The sequence below is a fragment of the Oncorhynchus nerka genome, linkage group LG12 (genome assembly GCF_034236695.1).
Source record: "Oncorhynchus nerka isolate Pitt River linkage group LG12, Oner_Uvic_2.0, whole genome shotgun sequence".
NCBI lineage: Eukaryota > Metazoa > Chordata > Actinopteri > Salmoniformes > Salmonidae > Oncorhynchus > Oncorhynchus nerka.
The window spans coordinates 63,409,008-63,433,132 of record NC_088407.1 but is presented as its reverse complement, the minus strand read 5'-3'; the positions used below and the strand labels follow the sequence as shown (position 1 = coordinate 63,433,132).

Below are 24,125 nucleotides of genomic sequence, written 5' to 3'. Positions count from 1 at the left end.
TCTCCTATCATTGCTATGCAGACGACACACAATTAATCTTCTCCTTTCCCCCCTCTGATGACCAGGTGGCGAATCGCATCTCTGCATGTCTGGCAGACATATCAGTGTGGATGACGGATCACCACCTCAAGCTGAACCTCGGCAAGACGGAGCTGCTCTTCCTCCCGGGGAAGGACTGCCCGTTCCATGATCTCGCCATCACGGTTGACAACTCCACTGTGTCCTCCTCCCAGAGCGCTAAGAACCTTGGCGTGATCCTGGACAACACCCTGTCGTTCTCAACTAACATCAAGGCGGTGGCCCGTTCCTGTAGGTTCATGCTCTACAACATCCCCAGAGTACGACCCTGCCTCACACAGGAAGCGGCGCAGGTCCTAATCCAGGCACTTGTCATCTCCCGTCTGGATTACTGCAACTCGCTGTTGGCTGGGCTCCTGCCTGTGCCATTAAACCCCTACAACTCATCCAGAACGCCGCAGCCCGTCTGGTGTTCAACCTTCCCAAGTTCTCTCACGTCACCCCGCTCCTCCGCTCTCTCCACTGGCTTCCAGTTGAAGCTCGCATCCGCTACAAGACCATGGTGCTTGCCTACGGAGCTGTGAGGGAACGGCACCTCAGTACCTCCAGGCTCTGATCAGGCCCTACACCCAAACAAGGGCACTGCGTTCATCCACCTCTGGCCTGCTCGCCTCCCTACCATTGAGGAAGTACAGTTCCCGCTCAGCCCAGTCAAAACTGTTCGCTGCTCTGGCCCCCAATGGTGGAACAAACTCCCTCACGACGCCAGGACAGCGGAGTCAATCACCACCTTCCGGAGACACCTGAAACCCCACCTCTTTAAGGAATACCTAGGATAGGATAAAGTAATCCTTCTCACCCCCCTTAAAATACCTAGATGCACTATTGTAAAGTGGCTGTTCCACTGGATGTCATAAGGTGAAAGCACCAATTTGTAAGTCGCTCTGGATAAGAGCGTCTGCTAAATGACTTAAATGTAAATGTAAATGTAATCTGGAAACAGCTCTGGTGGACATTCCTGCAGTCATCTTGCCAATTGCACGCTCCCTAGAAACTTGAGACATCTGTGGCATTGTGTTGTGTGATAAAACTACACATTTTAGAGTGGCCTTTTATTGTCCCAAGCACAAGGTGCACTTGTGTGATGATCATGCTGTTTGATCAGCTTCTTGACATGCCACACCTGTCAGGTGGATGGATTATCTTGGCAAAGGAGAAATGCTCACCAACAGGGATGTAAACAAATTTGTGCACAACATTTGAGAGAAACAAGCTTTTTGTGCATATGGAACATTTCAGCTCATGAAACATGGGACCAACACTTTACATGTTGAGTTTATATTTTTGTTCAGTGTACATTTAAAAACAGACAAACTAAAATAAAGGGGGTTATCCGCAGTTCACTAATCTACAGTCTATGGAGCAGAGGTGAACCGAATTTAGCTGAACAATACTTCCCACTCTTACTCTGCATGTGTGCAATGACCCACACAGGAGTATCAGGATCCTCCCATTTATCTACTTCCTCGTGCCCACAGCAGTGTCTCCCATTCCTCTGCCCAAACCCCTGGGGTGCTACATGGGTGGGGGTTTAGGAGCACCACCACTCTGGTATCTGTAAAAGAAACACAAGCATTTACAGTGTATCCTCCGCTCTAGAACACGGACATCTGACCTCAAGACCAAACTAGGTTTACTCACTACAACCCAAGGGTCTGAGTTTAGGGCTTTACCCACCTGCTGTCCTGCTCGAGGTTGGTAATCAGGACCCTGTACCCGTTAGGAAGGAGGCCGGTGGATGGCAGGGTACTTGCAATTCCTCTGATCTGCCTAAAGGTCATCTCTGCCTGGGCACTGCGGGCGTGGTGGGCAGCGCTGCTGTGTTTTTGCTTCTTGTCTGAGATGGGAATTAACACAGTTGTGTGGATGAAGTGGTATCTCTGACTGGATGAGTGTCAAACCCTAATGAGTGGATAACCGAGCCTGAGTCCCATAGCATAGCCAAAAAGAGAGAGAGAAAGGCGTATGCTCTCTGTGTTGGTTAACAGCTCTGCCCATCATGGAGGTGAATGATACATGTGTGTTCCCCATAACCAGACACTTTTAGATTCTAATGTTGGTATATCATTAATATTGATGAGGATATCATGATGTACTGTGCGGATGTGCCGTGTGTGTGACATATAAGAGGGAGTGCTAACTAACGTTTGGGCGTGTCATGGGGCAGTGCTTCATCCAAGTTGCAGGGCATCAGGATCTCATGACCCAGGAAGTGCTGCAGCTGCAGTCCTCCACTCAGACTGGTCCCCCGCAGAGGGGCAGTCCGGGACATGAGGGGAAGCAGGCCAGGCAGGTTCATATCCATGCCGGATCCATGAGCCATTGGGCACTGTGGGGAGAAAGGGAGAGACAGTGAATACCACACCAATACTATACTACAAAAGGGGATATACAGCCTACATAAAGCTACTTTGAGTCAGGTGATATTAATGGGTGTCCATAATAAGTGCACCTGGGGACACGTTAGCAACACTGTCTCAACTCTCTGACCTCACTAATTAATATGTCCTGCATTGGCTCCCATCTATGCTTCCTGCCTCACTACACCCTCCATAGCTAGTCTCTGCTACACCCACATTACAGTATGGATGGCCAAATTTCTATTGTCTTTTATCACGTGTAAAAATCTAATTAGAGAAGGATAATGATCACTCAATAATAATAACTGTTGAATGAAAACAAAAAAAGAGCCGGGTGAGAGCAGGCATAAGCCTGAAACGAAAGGGATGGGGGTCAAGAGCAGGAAGAGGGTTTTGAATTTATGTATTTAATGAGAAAACCCAGGATCCCCCTCTCTCTCTCGCTCCCAAATACTCTCTTAACGAGCACAGGGGGCCGGGTTGACCCAGCTAATAGGGGGGCAAATCTATTGGTGCATTATCGGCCGTGCACATTTCATCTAATCAGCAGGATGAACTGAGCTGGCTTAGGCTGCTTTTAATTCAGCACTGGAGGAGCATTACTGCCCCCATCTCTTGTTATGTGCAGATCAAATCAGGGAGACAAACTGTAAGTTTGATCCTTGTTTTTTGGTAGTTGCAGTTTGGTTGTTGTTTTTCTGTACGCTGTTTGAGTTCAAGTTGCATTGCAGTTGACACAGTTGACGGTCACAAGACGCAGGCCTCCTAATTGTCCCTAGAATTTATAAGCAAACAGCTGGAGGCAGGGCTTTCTCCTATAGAGCTCCATTTTTATGTAACGGTCTGCCTACCCATGTCAGAGACGCAACCTCGGTCTCAACCTTTAAGTCTTTACTGAAGACTCATCTCTTCAGTGGGTCATATGATTGAGTGTACTCTGGCCCAGGAGTGGGAAGGTGAACGGAAAGGCTCTGGAGCAACGAACCGCCCTTGCTGTCTCTGCCTGGCCGGTTTCCCTCTTTCCACTGGGATTCTCTGCCTCTAACCCTATTACAGGGGCTGAGTCACTGGTTTACTGGGGCTCTCTCATGCCGTCCCTGGAAGGGGTGCGTCACCTGAGTGGGTTGATTCACTGATGTGGTCATCCTGTCTGGGTTGGCACCCCCCCCTTGGGTTGTGCCATGGCAGAGATCTTTGTGGGCTATACTCAGCCTTGTCTCAGGATGGTAAGTTGGTGGTTGAAGATATCCCTCTAGTGGTGTGGGGGCTGTGCTTTGGCAAAGTGGGTGGGGTTATATCCTTCCTGTTTGGCCCTGTCCGGGGGTGTCCTCAGATGGGGCCACAGTGTCTCCTGACCCCTCCTGTCTCAGCCTCCAGTATTTATGCTGCAGTAGTTTATGTGTCGGGGGGCTAGGGTCAGTTTGTTATATCTGGAGTACTTCTCCTGTCCTATTCGGTGTCCTGTGTGAATCTAAGTGTGCGTTCTCTCCTTCTCTCTTTCTTTCTCTCTCTCGGAGGACCTGAGCCCTAGGACCATGCCCCAGGACTACCTGACATGATGACTCCTTGCTGGCCCCAGTCCACCTGACCGTGCTGCTGCTCCAGTTTCAACTGTTCTGCCTTATTATTATTCGACCATGCTGGTCATTTATGAACATTTGAACATAATGGCCATGTTCTGTTATAATCTCCACCCGGCACAGCCAGAAGAGGACTGGCCACCCCACATAGCCTGGTTCCTCTCTAGGTTTCTTCCTAGATTTTGGCCTTTCTAGGGAGTTTTTCCTAGCCACCGTGCTTCTACACCTGCATTGCTTGCTGTTTGGGGTTTTAGGCTGGGTTTCTGTACAGCACTTTGAGATATCAGCTGATGTACGAAGGGCTATATAAATAAATTTGATTTGATTTGACATGATATGGCCAGTTATCTGGCCTTTAACAGAAATTAGGCCTTTGTGGCTTTTTAGGTCAGTCTCATAAGGGCATGGAGATAGCTGCAGTGGTCGCAGGAGAAGATGCAGGTAAGAAGACAAAGCTCTTACCAACCAGGTGATACACAAAGGCAGTACAATAACTCTCACCTGGACCTCTGTGCAGAGTAGCTCAGCCCTGGTCCTCTCCTCCAGGGTGACCATCACCCCATCCAGAACCTGCAGTCTGGAGAGGCGTAGTACCACTGCCGGCCTATGGAGGGATCGCCGGGCCACCTGGGACAACAGAAAACATTTACTCATGTAGGACCTTGGAGTGAAGGCTGCAAGGCTGTCCTGTAAGGACTAAACTGGCATGGGTCTGTTTGTGAGTCCAACAGTTCTCTGAAATCACCACCCTCAGAGACCACACTCTCATCATCTCCTATGCCGGCCCCACTAGCCCTACCCTTCTCCCCGGTCCAGCTGATGGAACCCTCTGCTCCCCCTTCACAGGGGACGAAGCCATCCTCTCCGGTCAGAGCCCTGTCAGTCCATACAGGAGGGAAAACTGAACAGAATAGAAGGAGAAGAGACGAGAGATGGTCTGGCCAGGGCACATGGGTGCAGCAGTGATTTCATGCGGCTGACAGCAGGAGGTATTGTCTCTGGAGCGGCTGCTGGCTCTCCACCCTGGCAGGATTAAGCCCCATGGGGGAAGGGATGGGACGGGGGGATGGGGGCTGTGGGGTAAACAGGCTGGCCCAGCTGAGAAGGCCTCCATGGATGGCGAGCCCTCTGCACTGGGCAATAAGAGCTCTGATCCATGGGCTCCAGATGGGTGCTGAACCCAGGCCAATAGTGTCTGATAACGGCCCTGCGATTTGGTCAGCGGATTTGTCTCTGATGCAGGCCAGTTTGAGGCACAGCAGATGGTCCATCATGTAATCGTGTAAATGAGGTAGTGTGTGTGTGTGTGTGTGTGTGTGTGTGTGTGTGTGTGTATGTGTGTGTGTGTGAGAGAGAGTCTGTGTCTCAGTACACATATTTGAAGTGTCCTCTGGCCTCTAAATAAGAGCAGCCAGGTTTGGTCTCTTGGATTTCCATTGCACACAGAACTCAGGGGCTTTTCAGACAAAATGAACACACACTGAAATGCAAGTGAAGGATACCAATAATGGGAATAATTTGACAATTTTCATACTGTCATGGGGGTAATACAATTCACTTAGCCCTTGCTTGATTGTAGTAATTGTAGCTTAAGGTAGACATACAAGGGTGTAACCGACATTGGTAAAACAAAAAACAAATAGATACTCACAGGATTCCCTACAACTGACAGCTCAATCAGGGAGGGAAGGACTTCTAGCTTGTCCAGCTCTGAGATGTCCTATAGGGAATAGAAAGGAGAGATAAGACATATTATACTGTCTGTCCTACTCACTTCATAGCAGCATGAATTTAACCCCTCCCCAATCCATTAGGGCCAAACCTCATCCACATTTTGAAGCTGTGAGAGAGGAGCGGGGCAGCTCATGGGAGAGATTACATGTATGATCTTTCATTAATCTCATGAGAGTTTAGGTATGCAAAAGGGGAGCGGGGGCGTCTCTCTCCCCCACGGAACGTGACTGAGCCGGGCTATGACTCACACAGACCTCCATTAATTGAAAACATGAAAAGATTAAGGAAGAAAAAGAAGCGAATTGGAGAAAAAAAATTGAGACAAAGCACAAATCACCCGCCTGGGGTGAGAATGAGATGTAGGCTGAGACACTGATTACACGTTGCCTTGATTGTTCCTCTCTGTCCTCATATGTATAACCCTGACCTTCAGTCAATGTCGATTCTCCTTAATACTAGCTACTCCCACACACACGCCACAGCGGGGTGGTAACGATCTATAATTATGGGACTATATTTTCATCCCCTAGAATACACTGTAAGATCAAAATAAAACACATTTTAGATGCCAAATGCTTTGCACATGATGAGTGCATATCCATAATTCAGTAACTGCTGTACAGGGAGTTTGACTTTGAACTTGGTAGACATTTCCACGCTGTGAATGAATGAATTCCTCATTACAGTATATGAATGCATATGAAAGGCTCAGTATTTCCAGAAAGGACAATAACTTGCAGTTGCTGGACACTGGAGGAATGCTGGAGGAGGGGTACCTGTAGTTTGTTCATGCCCAGGAACAGCCTCCTCAGCTCGGTAAGGGGTTGGAGGTGGTTAAGTTCCCGTAGGCGGTTCTCTGCCAGGTGCAGCTCCAGCAGAAAAGCCTGACCAAAAAAGGAGTTCTCCCCCAGGGCCTTGATCCGGTTCCGGTCCAAGACCAGCTCCCGGAGCTGATGCAGACCCTCCAAGCCCTCCACCTGGCTGATCTCATTACCTGAGAGGAGAAGGTAAGATATTAAATCAGTAGGTAATTACATGACTACAGCTATCCCTGTTACCATTATGATTTGACCGGGCGGCATCATTGCAAATTACAACACTGTGAATTTCAATCATTAACTCTGAAATTTACTCAGATATTTAAAGGGGAAATCTGCAGGTGAAACAACAACAGAGCGAACACCCCGCCACTGTTTTTGGTAAACTGCTGAAGGATGGGGCTTGAGCAATGTAACCACTCTCTAATTCATAGACAGAGCTATCGATAGGACTGACCATCCATGCGATTAAAATAATAGTTTTTACCATACCATACTATACAGTGTGTGTTTACAATTACAACGTTTACAAACAATGGAATAAAACAAGCTTATATTTTGGGTTCTGATAGGTAACGACAGTTGAACAAAGCTAATGAGGCATTTATAAGTTATACATTGGGGCAAAAAAGTATTTAGTCAGCCACCAATTGTGCAAGTTCTCCCACTTAAAAAGATGAGAGAGGCCTGTAAATTTTCATCATAGGTACACTTCAACTATGACAGACAAAATGGGAAAAAGAAATCCAGAAAATCACATTGTAGGATTTTTAATGAATTTATTTGCAAATTATGGTGGAAAATAAGTATTTGGTCAATAACAAAAGTTTATCTCAATACTTTCTCAATATCTCAATACTTTGTTATATACCCTTTGTTGGCAATGACAGAGGTCAAAGTCTTCACAAGGTTTTCACACACTGTTGCTGGTATTTTTGCCCATTCCTCCATGCAGATCTCCTCTAGAGCAGTGATGTTTTGGGGCTGTTGCTGGGTAACACAGACTTTCAACTCCCTCCAAAGATTTTCTATGGGGTTGAGATCTGGAGACTGGCTAGGCCACTCCAGGACCTTGAAATGCTTCTTACGAAGCCACTCCTTCGTTCCCCGGCCGGTGTGTTTGGGATCATTGTCATGCTGAAAGACCCAGCCACGTTTCATCTTCAATGCCCTTGCTGATGGAAGGAGGTTTTCACTCAAAATCTCACGATACATGGGCCCATTCATTCTTTCCTTTACACGGATCAGTCGTCCTTGTCCCTTTGCAGAAAAACAGCCCCAAAGCATGATGTTTCCACCCCCATGCTTCACAGTAGGTATGGTGTTCTTTGGATGCAACTCAGCATTCTTTGTCCTCCAAACACAACGAGTTGAGTTTTTAACAAAAAGTTATATTTTGGTTTCATCTGACCATATGACATTCTCCCAATCTTCTTCTGGATCATCCAAATGCTCTCTAGCAAACTTCAGACGGGCCTGGACATGTACTGGCTTAAGCAGGGGGACACGTCTGGCACTGCAGGATTTGAGTCCCTGGCGGCGTAGTGTGTTACTGATGGTAGGCTTTGTTACTTTGGTCCCAGCTCTCTGCAGGTCATTCACTAGGTCCCCCGGTGTGGTTCTGGGATTTTTGCTCACCGTTCTTGTGATCATTTTGACCCCACGGGGTGAGATCTTGTGTGGAGCCCCAGATCGAGGGAGATTATCAGTGGTCTTGTATGTCTTCCATTTCCTAATAATTGCTCCCACAGTTGATTTCTTCAAACCAAGCTGCTTACCTATTGCAGATTCAGTCTTCCCAGCCTGGTGCAGGTCTATAATTTTGTTTCTGGTGTCCTTTGAGAGCTCTTTGGTCTTGGCCATAGTGGAGTTTGGAGTGTGACTGAGGTTGTGGACAGGTGTCTTTTATACTGATAACAAGTTCAAACAGGTGCCATTAATACAGGTAACAAGTAGAGGACAGAGGAGCCTCTTAAAGAAGAAGTTACAGGTCTGTGAGAGCCAGAAATCTTGCTTGTTTGTAGGTGACCAAATACTTATTTTCCACCATAATTTGCAAATAAATTAATTAACAATCCTACAATGTGATTTTCTGGATTTTTCCCCTCATTTTGTCTGTCATAGTTGAAGTGTATCCATGATGAAAATTACAGGCCTCATCTTTAAAAGTGGGAGAACTTGCACAATTGGTGGCTGACAAAATACTTTTTTGCCCCACTGTATATCTATAATTGAAAAGTACAAAAATGTATGTAGCAACTACAGATTGCCATTTTAAAGAGGAACTGGAAAAGGTGCATGTTCTGCCCTGAATCCGTGTGTATAGTGAGTGTGGTCTGTACAAAGCTGTCTTGACAGGATTATAAACAAACACCCAGGGTGGGATTAGGATCAGACAGTCACTCAACTGAAGAAAACAATAATCAAATGCAAACAATGGCAGACAGAAAAAGGCACTGTTTTCCTGTGACTCATTGCTGAGGTGGCAGGGTAGCCTAGTGGTTAGAGCGGTGGACTAGTAACCGGAAGGTTACGAGTTCAAACCCCCGAGCTGACAAGGTACAAATCTGTCGTTCTGCCCCTGAACAGGCAGTTAAGCCACTGTTCCTAGGCCGTCATTGAAAATAAGAATTTGTTCTTAACTGACTTGCCTGGTTAAATAAAGGTACAATTTCAACAAAAAAAAGAAAATTGCCATGCCCATTTCGTTCCTATTCTTGTTGCACCATCTCCACCTGGACAGGTCTGAGAGAGCCTGAGCTGTACTTTTCATCAGCTTTGAAACCTGAAGGAAGCTGTTACTGTACCTTGGAGGAAGAGTGCTTTGAGATTTGTGAGCCTGCTGAGCTGCAGATTGGCCATATTTGAGATGCCATTGTGGCTCAAATGCAGCACCTCCAGGCTGCTCATTAGTGGCTCTAGGCTGTCCACAGGACCCACTTCCCTGAAAGAGAGGGAAAGAATGGGCACTGAGCTTTAGCTGCCACTCTGACTGAATGCACTGCAGTTTCTCTCCCCAGTGCCTCATTTAGAAGGCCAGACCTCAGGTGCACAACAACTCAAGGCAAACCACACAAAAGCCTGACCCCCCCCCAACCGCTTCACATTTTAAACCTTTTACTTTGTGTAAACTCTCCTCTGGTCTTTTTCAATAGTATCAGTGAAAAGGGAGATTTGTGCTTTTCCGAGAACAGCTAACAGAAGCCTAAAATCTTTGTCACTTCAACAGCTTCGTGCTGCCCCCAAGTGGCTGAAATATACTCTAGTCTATTGCAACAAAGACATGAAATGAGTCCTTTGCCAACCACACAGTATACTGAGAAGACAGAAATGTTTAAAGCTATTCATGAATTGTACATTTACACCTCACAAACTAGGTTTAAAAGTAATACATTTCAATGCCATGTTCAAATATTATACTTTTATCTGTACTGCTGGTACCTGCTGCCTTTTGATGAGCCCTGCTGGCCATAGCCACTGGAGTTCACCTTGTGATAGAGAATCTGTCTGTTAGTCAGGGGGGCCTGGGCCTTCTGCCTGGGCAGGATGGATTCTATGTGGTTATAGTTCAAACATAGTGCCTACATGGAAGAAAATAAAAAAATGATTTTTTATTGTTGATGTTTTTTTTTTTTAACTGACAGTGCAACTGATAAATGTAAAATATATGGCACAGATTACATTTTAGAATGGTCGGAAAAGTTTGTCCGGTTGGTAACAATAATTTGGCAGGCCCACCTTGATGTTGGGCAGGTAGACAAGGCCACTGAAGGAGGTGAGGTTGTTGTGCTCCAGGTTGACACTGCGCATGTTGTGGAACAGGTCTGCTGGGGCCAGGTCCACCATACTGGGGAGAAAGGGCACAGTTTATACACACTCACTCTTTCTTTTACTGTCTATTCTACTCATCTAAAAGGTGATTGAAATACTATGATGAACTACTACACAGTAGTAGATGAACTACAATACACTATGCTCAATGACCTGATAGCACTGGACTGCAGGTTGAGATCAACGACGTCGGAGTAGTTGGAGTGTCCTAGTTTCTCTGCCACCATGTCAGGGGTCAGGCGTCCACCAAACACATCCTTGGCGTTCTCACACTCCGTCATTTCCTGTGGATCACAATGACGTCACTTCTGTTTCATCTCAATTCAGCAAAAGTTTTATTTATCTCTAAAACGAATAGCTCTATTTGATTATGACGTAAACATACCACTGCAACCCCATCCAGTGCCTTTAGGGAGGGTAGATGGAACACCACATAAATCCTGTAGCTTTCCAGTTTCTCCACTAAAGGATTACCATACAGATCCAGAATGATTAAGTTTGTCAAAGCCTAGAAAAAAATGTAAAAAACAGTGATCTTACTTTATTTTAATTTCCACATTGACTATTAGTAACAGTGTATAAAAAAACAGCTTTTATGTATCCTGTGGGTTGGTGTACAGTATGTTATCATGCTTGGCTGTATGAGGTCAACTCACCTTTAGGTGGTAGATGTCTCGTGTGGAGGTGATGATGTTGTTGCCTATGTACAGCTCAAATAGTGAGCGGGCCCTATGCACCCCGTTCAGGGAGCCAATGCAGTTGTTCTCCACAGACAAGAAGTGGAGGTTGGGCATCCGGTCCAGGACAGTGCCATCCAGACAGGACAGCTGGTTCCCATTCACACTGAGCTTAGTGAGCTGGTGCAGTTTGGACACACCTGAGAGGACAAAGATAGGGAGGGATATCTCATACATCTTTAATGGACATGATTCCCTTGTCAATACCAAATTGTTCTCTCTTCCTTGAATAGACCTAGTGCATTCTGAACCAAGAGTGCCAAGGGTTTTCTATTGTGTTAAAATATATATGACAACACTTAATAATGTGTCATGTGGTGACCATTGAGATTAGGACTGACCGTCGAGCCTAGAGATGCAGTTGTTGTTGAGGGACAGCTCCTCTAGATGCTGGCAGTTGTCCAGACCCTCCACTTTAGAGATGTTGTTGTCATTGAAGGAGGCCCAGCGCAGGTTGACCAGTTTGTCCAGGTTGGTGAGCCTGGAGAGCCTCTGGCTGTCAAGGTTAAGGGCTGTGATCTGCTCAGAGTTCAGAGGTCACTGTTAAGTAAACAGACTGCACTTGTACCCCAGATGAAGCACCAGGAGAGAACCCATAAACTACAAGCTGAAACGAGTACATCTTTATTGTTCCTGGACTCCAGCATTGTGTATATTAGTGTTTGTTTCACCTTGGTGGTCCAGCCTTGCTCTAGGTCTCCAGTGATGTCCCAGGGCGAGGGGCTGAGTTGATCCAGGAGCTGGGCTGCAGAGAGCAGGCTGAGACTGCGGGGACGCTCACTGTCCGTCCGGGAGTGGGCCAGCAGAGATGCCTATAGCCAGAGTGTGAATCAGACTGAGGAATTACTACTCTCAACACAGACGGTAGACCAAACTTTGTCATGCAGCATGTAACAGCAAAGGTAGCCCACTTACATTAAAGTATTCAACCTATCTGGCAAATCATGAACTAAGAAGAGAGAGTGATTCTTTTGTCTAACTCTTACCTGGCTGATTCTGGAGCCTGCAGCCATCTGAACAGCAGCGCCTGCCTCTTCCTCTGTCACCAGCATGTCATCCAGGTGTGTAAGGCTAATCAGACGTCCCAGAACCGTCATCCTTACCGCCTCGGGCTGGGACAAACACATCACTTTCATCAGCACAGTGTCTTATGGTCTTACTATATGGACACTAGACTAGACCAATGTTAAAGCTGGTGGTAGTGTGTGTGGTTTTACTCTATGCCAGGGGTTGTGGCGGGTGTCCAGTCTCAGCAGGGTGGGGGCATGTTTCCGGAGCACAGCCGTCTCCTCCCTAGCGCGGGTCAGCTGGTTCCAGCGCAGGTCCAGTTGATTGAGCCGCCCCAGCCCCCTCAGCCCCTCCAGGGTCAGCAGGTGGTTGTAGCTGGCGTCCACAAACTCCAAGTTGGGCTGGAGGAACACAGAGAAACATTAGGGAACATATTTGCTGTATGTAGGACTCCAAGTTGAAAATAATTCATGAAGATTGGTCGACCTAAACGCCACACCCGTCAGAACGCACCATGTGGGAGATGTCATCTAGTTGTGTAAACTCATTGAAGCTGATAGTCAGGCGGCGCAGGGCTGTCAGACGAGAGATCTCCTTCAGTTTACTCAGGCTGTTGCCATGGAGATTCAACACCTTTGACCGGGGAAGAAGAAAGATGAAAGTGGGGCACCAGCACAGTACAGAGAGGATATCAGTGCTAAACCTAGTGGGCTAAAGTACCATTATGTGTTAGTCCCTCACTCAGAGGCCTCAACCCTTACTGTAATCTGACTGAGGACGTTGGCCCTGGCTACATTGAGTAAAGTCTTCTCGTCCAGGCACAGCAGCTTGGGCCGCGGTTTGAGCATGGGCTCCATGTTTAGAGTCTCTTCGTCCAGGTTGATATCGTTGGGAGGGGTTGTCTGTGCCTCTGCTGCTGGGCTCTGGGAACGCAGGCTGGGCTCGGTCCTGAGAGGAGGGAACATCATAGTGGTGAGGACAAACGGTTGGTGAATATCAGCACTTGGTTGGTGGGTTTACAAAAATTGGAACATTGAAAGACAAACAGGGTATACTTTTTCCTACCTGCGTGATATACTCAAAGTCGATGAGGTACTCCGGCAGGACAAGCTCACGGTCAAATACAAACCACTGACTCTGTCTCAGACTGCAGTCACAGCCACTGTGGATATTGGAGGAGCAAGGCCTCTCTATTTGGATAAAAGTCTCAGGTTGGTCAACAATAAGATGGAATAGAACAATGTTGACTTTTGCTGGTTGTTTCCATTCCACTGTCACCAGTAAAAAACTGGTTGTTCTGAAAAGTAACAGTTGTGATATTTCACATGACATTACCTCCATTTGTCTTATGGACCTGCTCTGGGCTCACATTGCGGTAAACAGAGTGAGCTTTGGGGTAGTTGAGGGCGTCCACTGAATCCCCTTCATGGATGGGGAAGCTGCGGCCCAGGAACACTTTGGACACTATGAGCTGACCTTGAAACAGGAGGAGAGTTTGAATAATTCCATTTCAGTTTCTCTGACACAGGTTCATTTAAAGCAAAAAAATATAATTTGTACATTTACATTTTTGTCCTGATTTATATCCTCAAGGTTTCATTAGCAATACAAAGTCATTGAAGTGTGTGAAAGGATGAAATAGGACCATAAAGACCATGTCTGAAAAGAAGAGGGTCTATGCTCTGCTTGGAGGTGCCTTGGTTGGCCTGTCGCTGTGTGTACTCAATCCTGGGGCTGTCCGTCACACTCAGGCTGTTAGACAAGGGTACAGCTCTCTCTCTGCCCAGGGCCTAACACAGACACAAGACACATGAGTGTCAAGAACTAAAACAATGACACAATCTCAGGCATAGTGTACAGTCTGAATAAGCAATATGTGTACCTTATACATATCTGCTGTTTTAAAGCCGTCCTCTGGAATGTGCAACATCTCATTCTTCTCACTGGTTCTTTCAGGATCAGACACATAGAACAGGTACTCCAGCCAGCGTTTGTAATTCCTGCACAGATGGAACTGCAGTCAGACAAATGTAAATACTGTCAAAATATTTCAGGCTATGTGGTCTGTTATCAAAAAACATAAATGTTAAACTATTTCTGTGTAATATCAGACCTAGACATAATACTGAGGAGCTGAGGTGAATATCATAGAGAAAAGGAACGCTGTGTGTAGAAGAAAGAGGTGCCATTTTAAGATTTAACAGTCTCATCATGGGAACTCACTGTGAGAACATTGTCGACTCTTCGCTGGCCAACAGGGTATGAAGCTTGTCCTCGAAACGAAGCCGCAGCGAACGGTTATGGATGCGGATGATACGGTTGATCTTGATGCCAGTGATGCCATGAACCTTGTAGTCCCACGCACAGAACCGGGAGAGCAGGAGGTCATAACAGGAAGTGAACCTGTTGGGAGGAGAGAGAAAACAGTGGACTCTATAGCTAAATGCTGCAAATCACCGACATAATCATCTACACAAATCACCAACACAAATGAGGTAAACTCAAGACAGATCAGTCCGCAGAAAACTTGGATGAAAAATATCATTACATGATCTAGTACTATATGATCACATAAGTAATTTCCCTGCAGGTACTCTGGCTAATGTCACTGTTATGTAAAAGGAGATCATTTGTACCAGGGGTCTGTGGAGCAGCCCTCTTCAAACCGAATATTCCCCACTGTCTCAAGCTCCATCAGCAGAAAGTGGACCATCATCTCGTTCCTTTTGGTGGCTTGGGCCAAGTCCCGCTGGTACCAGGACTCAATCCTGCAAAAACAAGAAAAACAATCTCCTTTTCACGCTTCATAATTTTAGTGCCAATAGAAAGCTTACATATAAACAAGAATGCCAAATGAGACTGTATTAAGCCCTTCTAAACTCAAAGAAATGTAGAAATTCTCAGAATGGCGCCGTTTTACGGGCTCTAACCAATTATGCTATTTTGTGTTTTTTCATATTGTTTGTCATTTATTTTGTACATAATGTTGATGCTACCGTCTCTTATGACCGTAAAGAGCTTCTGGATATCAGAACAGCGATTACTCACCTCGAACTGGACAAAGATGTTTCATTTAATGAGCTGACGCGAAGGATATAATGTTGCTCCCCGACAAGGCCCAAATCCCCGTCATTCGCATGAAGACAATAAGGAAATACAGGGGGCGGAGATCAGGGTGCCTAGTGAAAATTAGTCGGCGAGTGTGTAACCTGCATCTACCATCCGTTCTATTAGCCAACGTGCAATCACTGGAGAATAAACTGGATGAGTTCCATGCGAGACTATCCGACCAACGGAACATTAAAAACTGTAATATCTTATGTTTCACCGAGTCGTAGCTGAACTGTATAACGTACAGTTTGCTTGGTTTTCCGTGCATCGGCAGGACAGAGCAGCTACGTCTGGTATGACGAGGGGTGGGGGTGTGCGTCTATTTGTCAATAACAGCTGGTGCACAATGTCTAATATTAAGGTAGTCCCAAGGTATATGCTCGCCTGAGGTAGAGTACCTCATGATAAGCTGTAGACCGCACTATTTACCAATAGAGTTTATCTATATTTTTCGTCCCCACAGACTCATATCAAGCATCTCCAATCTAAAATCAAATCTAGAGTCTGCTTTCTATTCCGCAACAAAGCCTCCTTCACTCAATGCCGCCAAACTTACCCTAGTAAAACTGACTATCCTACCGATCCTCGACTTCGGCGATGTCATCTACAAAATAACTTCCAATACTCTACTCAGCAAACTGGATGCAGTTTATCACAGTGCCATTTTGTTACTAAAGCACCTTATACCACCCACCACTGCGACCTGTATGCTCTAGTCGGCTGGCCTTTTGCACACAATGTATATAGACTCTTTTTAAATTTTTTCTACTGTGTTATTGACTTGTTTATTGTTTACTCCATGTGTAACTTTGTGTTGTTGTCTGTTCACACTGCTATGCTTTAACTTGGCCAGGTCGCAGTTGTAAATGATAACTTGTTCTCAACTAGCCTATCTGGTTAAATAAAGGTGAAATAAAAAATTAAATTTAAAAATGTAAAAAAGTGACCGTACGTACATATCCCAACCAGAAGCCATGGATAACAGGCAACATCCGCACAGAGCTAAAGGCTAGAGCTGCCACTTTCAAGGAGCAGGACACTAATCCGGACTCTTATAAGAAACCCCGCTATGCCCTCAGACGAACCATCAAACAGGCAAAGTGTCAACACAGGACACTGGCAAGTGTCTTCACTAACATTTTCAACCTCTCCCTGACCGAGTCTGTAATATCTATGTTTCAAGCAGACCACCATAGTCCCTCTGCCCAGGTGGTAAGGGTAGGCAACAACACATCTGCCACTCTGGTCCTCAACATGGGGGCTCCTCAGGGGTGCGTGCTTAGTCCCCTCCTGTACTCCCTGTTCACCACGACTGCATGGCCAAGCACGACTCCAACACCATCATTAAGTTTGCTGACGACACAACAGTGGTAGGCCTGATCACTGACATCGATGAGACAGCCTATAGGGAGGAGGTCAGAGACCTGGCAGCATGGTGCCAGGACAACAACCTATCCCGCAATGTGATCAAGACAAAGGAGATGATTGTGGACTACAGGACAAGGAGGGCCGAACACGCCCCTATTCACATTAACAGGGCTGTAATGGAGCGGGTTGAGAGTTTCAAGTTCCTTGGTGTCCACAACCCCAACAAACTATCATGGTCCAAACACACCAAGAAAGTCGTGAAGAGGGCACGACAAGGCCTTTACCCCCTCAGAAGACTGAAAAGATTTGGCATTGGTCCCCAGGTCCTCAAAAAGTTCTACAGTTGCACCATCGAGTTGCATCACTGCCTGGTATGGCAACTGACCGCAAGGCACGAGAGAGGTTTGTGTGTACGGCCCTGTACATCACCGGGGCCAAGCTTCCTGCCATCCAGGACCTCTATACCAGGCAGTGTCAGAGAAAGGCCCTGAAAATTGTCAAAGACTCCAGCCACCCTAGTCATAGACTGTTCTCTCTGCTACCGCAAGGCAAGCGGCACCGGAGCGCCAAGTCCAGGTCCAAGAGGGTTCTAAACAGCTTCTACCCCCAAGCCATAAGACTTCTGAACATCTAATCAAATGGCTACCCAGACTATTTGCATTGCCACCCCACATATTCTACGCTGCTGCTACTCTGTTATTATCTATGCATAGTCACTTTAATAACTTTACCTACACATACACCTTAGCCAAATACATTTAAACATTTTTCACAATTCTTGACATTTAATCCTAGTAAAAAGTTAGGATCACCACTTTATTTTAAGAATGTGAAATGTCAGAATAATAGTAGAGAGAATGATTTATTTCACCTTTTATTTCTTTCATCACATTTCCAGTGGGTCAGAAGCTTACATACACTCAATTGGTATTTGGTAGCATTGCCTTTAAATTGTTTAACCTGGGTCAAACGTTTTGGGTAGCCTTCCACAAGCTTCCCACAATAAGTTGGGTGAATTTTGGCCCATTCCTCCTGACAGAGCTGGTGTAACTGAGTCAGGTTTGTAGGCCTCCTTGCTCGCACACCCTTTTTCAGTTCTGCCCACAAATGTTCTATAGGATTGAGGTCAGGGCTTTGTGATGGCCACTCCAATACCTCGACTTTGATGTCCTTAAGCCCGTTTGCCACAACTTTGGAAGTATGCTTGGGGTCATCGTCCATTCGGGAAGACCTATTTGAGACCAAGCTTTAACTTCCTGACTGATATCTTGAGATGTTGCTTCAATATATCTACATAATTTTCCTTTCTCATGACGCCATCTATTTTGTGAAGTGCACCAGACCCTCCTGCAGCAAAGCACTCCCACAACATGATGCTGCCACCGCCGTGCTTCACGGTTGGGATGGTGTTCTTCCCCTTTTTCCTCCAAACATAACGATGGTCATTATGACCAAACAGTTCCATTTTTGTTTCATCAGACCAGAGAACATTTCTCCAAAAAGTACAATCTTTGTCCCCATGTGCAGTTGCAAAACGTAGTCTGGCATTTTTATGGCGGTTTTTGAGCAGTGGCTTCTTCCTTGCTGAGTGGCCTTTCAAGTTATGTCGATATAGGACTCATTTTACTGTGGATATAGATACTTTTGTACCTGTTTCCTCCAGCATCTTCACAAGGTCCTATGCTGTTGTTCTGGGATTGATTTGCACTTTTCGCACCAAAGTACATTCATGTCTAGGAGAAAGAATGTGTCTCCTTCCTGAGTGGTATGACGGCTGCGTGGTCCCATGGTGTTTATACTTGCGTACTATTGTTTGTACAGATGAACGTGGTACCTTCAGGAGTTTGGAAATTGCTCCCAAGGATGAGCCAGACTTGTGGAGGTATACAATTTTTTGGGGAACTGAGTTTGAAGGTAGGCCTTGAAATACATACACAGGTACACCTCCAATTGACTCAAATGATGTCAATTAGCCTATCAGAATCTTCTATAGCCATGACATCATTTTCTGGAAGCTTCCAAGCTGTTTAAAGGCACAGGCAACTTAGTGTATGTAAACTTCTGACTCACTGGAATTGTGATACAGTGAATTATAAGTGAAATAATCTATCTGTAAACTAATAAAAAATAATCTGTCTGTTAGAAAAATTACTTGTGTCGTGCACAAAGTAGATGTCCTAACCGACTTGCCAGAACTATAGTTTGTTAACAAGAAATTTGTGGAGTGGTTGAAAAACAAGTTTTAATGACTCCAACCTAAGTGTACGTAAACTTCCGACTTCAACTGTATGCACGCACCACTTCTCCATTTAATTTTTTTTTTTTTAAACAAGTTCTTTTTTTCATTTCACTTCACCAATTTGGACTATTTTGTGTATGTCCATTATATGAAATCCAAATATAAATCCATTTAAATTACAGGTTGTAATGCAGTAAAATAGGAAAAACGCCAATACTTTTGCAATGCACTGTATCTGGGACTGATACCAGTGTGGAAGAGCTGGTCACTTTTAAAGGACTTTGAGAATGATTACCTTGCCAATAGGACGATTGAATATTATTGTCTTGCAGACAATAATTTTTTGTGTGAGTTTCCTCCAAATTCATGATGTGGTAGGAATCGTGAGACATCATCATTACATCTGTTAATACGTAGTTTTAAAACAAAGTTATAAAAAATACGTCTTATTGTAACAGCAAGTAAAATATGCCCTTTGTGTTTTATAGAAATACAAGCTGTTTAATGTGAATGATTTTATGTTTACTGCTAATGTATTTTATACTATCTATTTTTTCATGTTTTCTAAAAATTAATTTTAAGTATATTTCTTTTTAAAATGGTCTAGAGGAGTGTATGGATATTTCGAAGATAAATACACAACACAGAGGACTAAAGGTCAAGAGGACTAAAAGTCAATAGAGTACTAACGATCAATGGATCACGATGGATACATGTCACTCATCGCAAGGTTTTTTCTGTAAAAGGGGATTCATGATCAAGGGGTCAGAGACATGGGAGGAATTTCAGTCTGGAACTCATAGCTACATGGCAAGTTCTCATTGGTCCAAATTGTTTATACATTGAGCCTGAAATAGGATACTTGTTATTTGGCCATTGGCCAAGTTTGATTGCAAGGAATTCTAATTGGTCAACCACAAGCTAGGGTTGGGTTATAAATTACATCCTGTCTCCTTTGTTCTGTGGAGAGAATCACTGAGGAGAGAATCACTGAGGACAGTGAAGAATGAACATCTTATCTCTCAGCATAACATCTAGGATTTGTCCTCTTTGAATAAACCTATTTTTCTCCCCCTGATTTGCTTTGGGGTCTGTGTTATTGAAGAGTAATATCAACTGCTAACAGCCCAGTACATCACTGGGGTTAAGCTTCCTGCCATCCAGGACCTTGGCGGTGTCAGAGGGAGGTCCAAAAAATTGTCAAAGACTCCAGTCACCCAAGTCATAGGCTGTTCTCTCTACTACCGCTGAACAATTAATCAAATGGCCACCCGGACTATTTACATTGACCCCCCCATCCATGCATAGTGACTTTACCTCTACCTGCATGTACACATGATTTTGACTAACCTGTACCCCGCTCACTGACTCGGTACCGGTACCCTCTGTATATAGCCTCATTATTGTTATTTTATAGTGTTATTTATTATTATGATTTTTTTAACTTGAATTTATTTAATAAATATCTTCTTAACTCTATTTTCTTAAAACTGCATTGTTGGTTGAGGGCTTGTAAGTAAGCATTTTACGGTAAGGTCTACTACACCTGTTGTATTCAACGCATTTGACAAATATAATTTGTTTTTAGATTTCAATCTCTCTTCGAGGTCTAATCCATTATTAATGTACATGAACTCACTCCTCCAGCTTCCTGTTCCAAAATTGCAACCTCTCCTTCAGGGTGTCCAGCTTGGAGAGGATCTTGTGTTCCAGGCCGGGGTCGCGGGTGATGTCAGCAAGGGTATCACTGCGGTCCCCTGAGCCCTCACTCAGCGGTGACAGTCCATCCTCCCAGGTACGGGCCGACTTCCTGCACAGGGCCTGCACCTCCGACAGCTCACACTCCAGCTGCTCAAGACACCAACACAATAGTCATATTAAGCACCACTGTAAATGTATGACATATGCATCAAAAGTCCATTGTTGAGGGCATAGTGGTGTACGGACGTTTTTGAGGGTATAATTGAGAGCTCTGATGCGGTCCTCTGGCAGCTGTAAGAGATTCCTCTTGTTCTCCAGCAGATTGGCCTGGGTCTCTGCCAGGTTCCTCTGGGCTGTCCGCACACGCATGTTGTAGTACATCATCTTCTTAATCACAGTGGACTGGAATGAACAGATGTTACAATGTACTGTATGCAATGGAACCCCTTTATTTATACCATAGTTCATTAGACTGTAATTACAAGAAGATTAGAAAAAAAGCAACACCGGAAAAATAGATTCATCATCAGAGTTCAGGGACGACTTATTAAACATATGCTTTAATCTCTCAGTAGTAGAGAGTATCAGACATTAAGATCCTATTAAATTACTTGAGGGATTATGTCATAAACCCTCAAAGTTCCAGAATGGTGTGATAATGGCAGCCATTTTGGTCAGGGAGAAATTCTACTTCTTTACCAAAATGGCTGATCTTTAATACTGTTATAAGATAATTAATGTCCATTCTAGTATTCTAATTGCTAATTCTATGCTATCACAGCCCTGGAGCCTGCACAGTGACAACAGTTACGAAAGCTGACCCTTGGGACTATTGACCTGTACCTCAGCAGAGTCCTTCAAATGCTTGCTGGAGACGTCGTAGGTGTCAAGCCGCTGGAGGCCTGGCATGTGGTAGAGCACGTGGGTGGCATAGTTACACAGCAGACATACTGGGGTGGGACTTGACTGGGGGTCCTTCAGTCCCAACACTCTCAGACAGGTCAATGGGGCCAGGAGGGTCAGCTCCTGTTACACAACACGATAACATGATGTTGATGCTTAAGGGGAACACATTTAAAAACACTAAACTGAAGCATGCACAACCCTGATTGGCACTCAACCCCACTAATGGTTTTGATGCTGTATATCTGTGAGGAGGGCATCTCCTTAATGGTTCACATTAACATAATTGATTGATGAGATGATTGGATTTCTACTTGTTTGCTGGTGGGGGGTTTCTCTGAGGTTTCAGGGTAGATCATAGAGGACCAACTGTTCCTTCACCCAAACTCAAGCCATACCTGATATTCTGTATACTGTATGTTGTAAGAATATGGTAAAACATTAGTTTTTTTTTACACAATTTCATGCATAATTTTGTGGGAATCTCCCTTTAACCCTGCATAGTTCAAAAGAAACATGCAAATTTGATACAGGCCATTCATGCAGCTCAATGAAATTAGTGTTTGAGTGAATGAAAATTTGTGTTTGTATTATTTGAAAAAATAATACTTATTTCCTTATTTTTCTTTTTAACAGGCAACTAAAGGAGAAATGTCATATCAAAATGGCAAAGATGGTAAGCTTCAGATGAATTGTGCAACAGTTCAAATCAGCAGATATTTCTGTACTGCCGTAGCAATAGGCCTTCGACATAGATAAAATACAGGGAATTGCTGTAATCAGCTCTCTCAAAACCAAAGAGACCGGGGAAATAGGAAACTATCGAGACTGACGGCCAATCAAAAATAATACCCAATCCTTTGTCGGGTGACTGATTTCTACATTGTTGACTAGAATAAAGGTTTGAATTAATTATCATATATAGAATCTACTCTAAATTAGGCAATCAAGATATTCGACTGAAAAGCAAGCCTGTAATTCACCATATGCAAAGGTGGTAGTCAGATATTAGATTGAGAAGGTGCAGATTTTTTTCTTACCTTAAAAGAGCAGATCTTGTTCCCAGATAAATTCAGATTTTCAATGCTGATATTAGGATCAAGACTGTGTCCTGTGAAACAGATTGAATAATTATCATTATAAATACATCAAAGATGTCATCTGTCAAGTTTATAGCCATTGGAGATGAACCTTCAACTCACCTATCTTCTCAATGTTATTGTCAGCTAGATTCAGCTCTCTCAGCTTTTGAAGTCTGTTTAATCCCTTTAAACAGGTATGAAGAAAGGATGAGACATCTAAAACAAATGCAGATTTCAAGAAAACCAATCTATACAGATTATGAGGTGCATTACATGACACAGAAATGCATCCATACCTCTATGTGAGTGATGAAGTTATTGTTAAGCCACAGCACCTGTAGATTGACAAGTGACTCCAAATTCTCAATCTTACTAATCTGATTGTCATAGAGGTACAGCTTCTGTAACTGATGGCAATTCTGAAGTCCAGAAATATCCTACAATAATGAAAAGAAATACCCCCCCCAAAAAAGTATTGTTGGTATTAAAGACAAAGATGCAAATCCTAGCTAGATACAGTTATTTTGCAGATGCTTTTTGATGGTCAATATAATTCTGTTTTAGATACTCTTTAGATGAAAACTCTACACACATCTCCAAGATGTCAGCATGAAGGAATGAAGAGAAACCTGGATCTTACTGTCAGCTGGCATTCCACCACCCAGAACTCCCGAAGCAGGGGACAGGACTCAAGGCCCTTGATGTGACTGATACTCTGGCCTACCAATGTGAGCTGGCACAGCCTTGGAAAAAGGGAGAGGCCAACCATACGAGGATAACCTGAGAAGAACACCTCCAGGGCTGTGATGCTGCTACCTTCCTGTGGTATCTTCTCATAAGACACCCCATTGGCAATACACTGTTGAGGTACAAAAAAAAGTGTCTCCACAAGCCAAACAGAAAATGACACTAGTTTTAATCATAAGTATCTGGTTGACACAAAATTACACTCACCAGTTCTTTGACAACCTCCTCATCACCATTATGTCTTTGCTTTTCACTCTGAATCATGTTGTTCTGTGCTGAAATATAAGCAATTGTTAATCATGTCATGTATAGCTAAAATAAGGAACATTGCTAAACTTAACTGGTCTTGGTTCGGGGGCTTTAGGGGGTTGTCTGGGGTAATATTACCTATCAGTAAACAAGCATCTGAAAAAAATCATAGAATTTACCGTTAGCTAAAATTTGAGGACAGATAAGAGATAGAAAACATTTAATATAAGTACAAATAGCATGAATACGTGATTTGTGTCACTCAATAATTAGTTTACTAGCTAGCTACATTAGCTCTAGCTAAGCTAACTGTAACGTCAGCTAATGCAAATGTACTTACATTCGAAGTTGCAGCCTGCACATTAGTTCACTGTCACGGACACTGTCTGCTCAGACCACTAAGTTAATCGAATACCAGTTTTGGACATCTGTTATTGCAGCTATTCTCTTTATGAAAACAAAAATATAATTTTATCGTGTTTATATGGTAGACACTTTGCACCTGTAGCTAGCATGCCCCAGCAAGGTTTGTCATCAACCCGTATCTAGGGAAGTGCGTCCCTGTTGCTCAGGAGTCAT

The 24,125-nt window shown here is 44.4% G+C and overlaps 1 protein-coding gene across 1 annotated transcript; it reads right to left on the bottom strand.

The window, feature by feature from the left end:
• Positions 1-896: 896 nt before the first annotated feature.
• On the bottom strand, positions 897-24,125 carry lrrc9 (leucine rich repeat containing 9). Its single transcript, XM_065025724.1, has 33 exons — positions 23,887-24,125; positions 23,505-23,702; positions 23,191-23,409; positions 22,847-22,987; positions 22,671-22,734; positions 22,509-22,579; positions 21,409-21,591; positions 20,812-20,967; positions 20,504-20,712; positions 14,783-14,914; positions 14,370-14,549; positions 14,029-14,146; positions 13,801-13,936; positions 13,482-13,622; positions 13,179-13,336; positions 12,908-13,087; positions 12,660-12,779; positions 12,356-12,547; positions 12,125-12,250; positions 11,810-11,950; positions 11,480-11,657; positions 11,058-11,278; positions 10,787-10,909; positions 10,555-10,685; positions 10,309-10,417; positions 10,012-10,151; positions 9,378-9,514; positions 6,529-6,746; positions 5,670-5,738; positions 4,520-4,645; positions 2,224-2,407; positions 1,756-1,915; positions 897-1,633 (listed from the first exon to the last, which is right to left on the bottom strand). The coding sequence occupies exons 2-33, from the start codon at positions 23,559-23,561 to the stop codon at positions 1,594-1,596; spliced, it is 4,560 nt and encodes a 1,519-aa protein (XP_064881796.1). The 5' UTR covers positions 23,562-23,702; positions 23,887-24,125; the 3' UTR covers positions 897-1,593.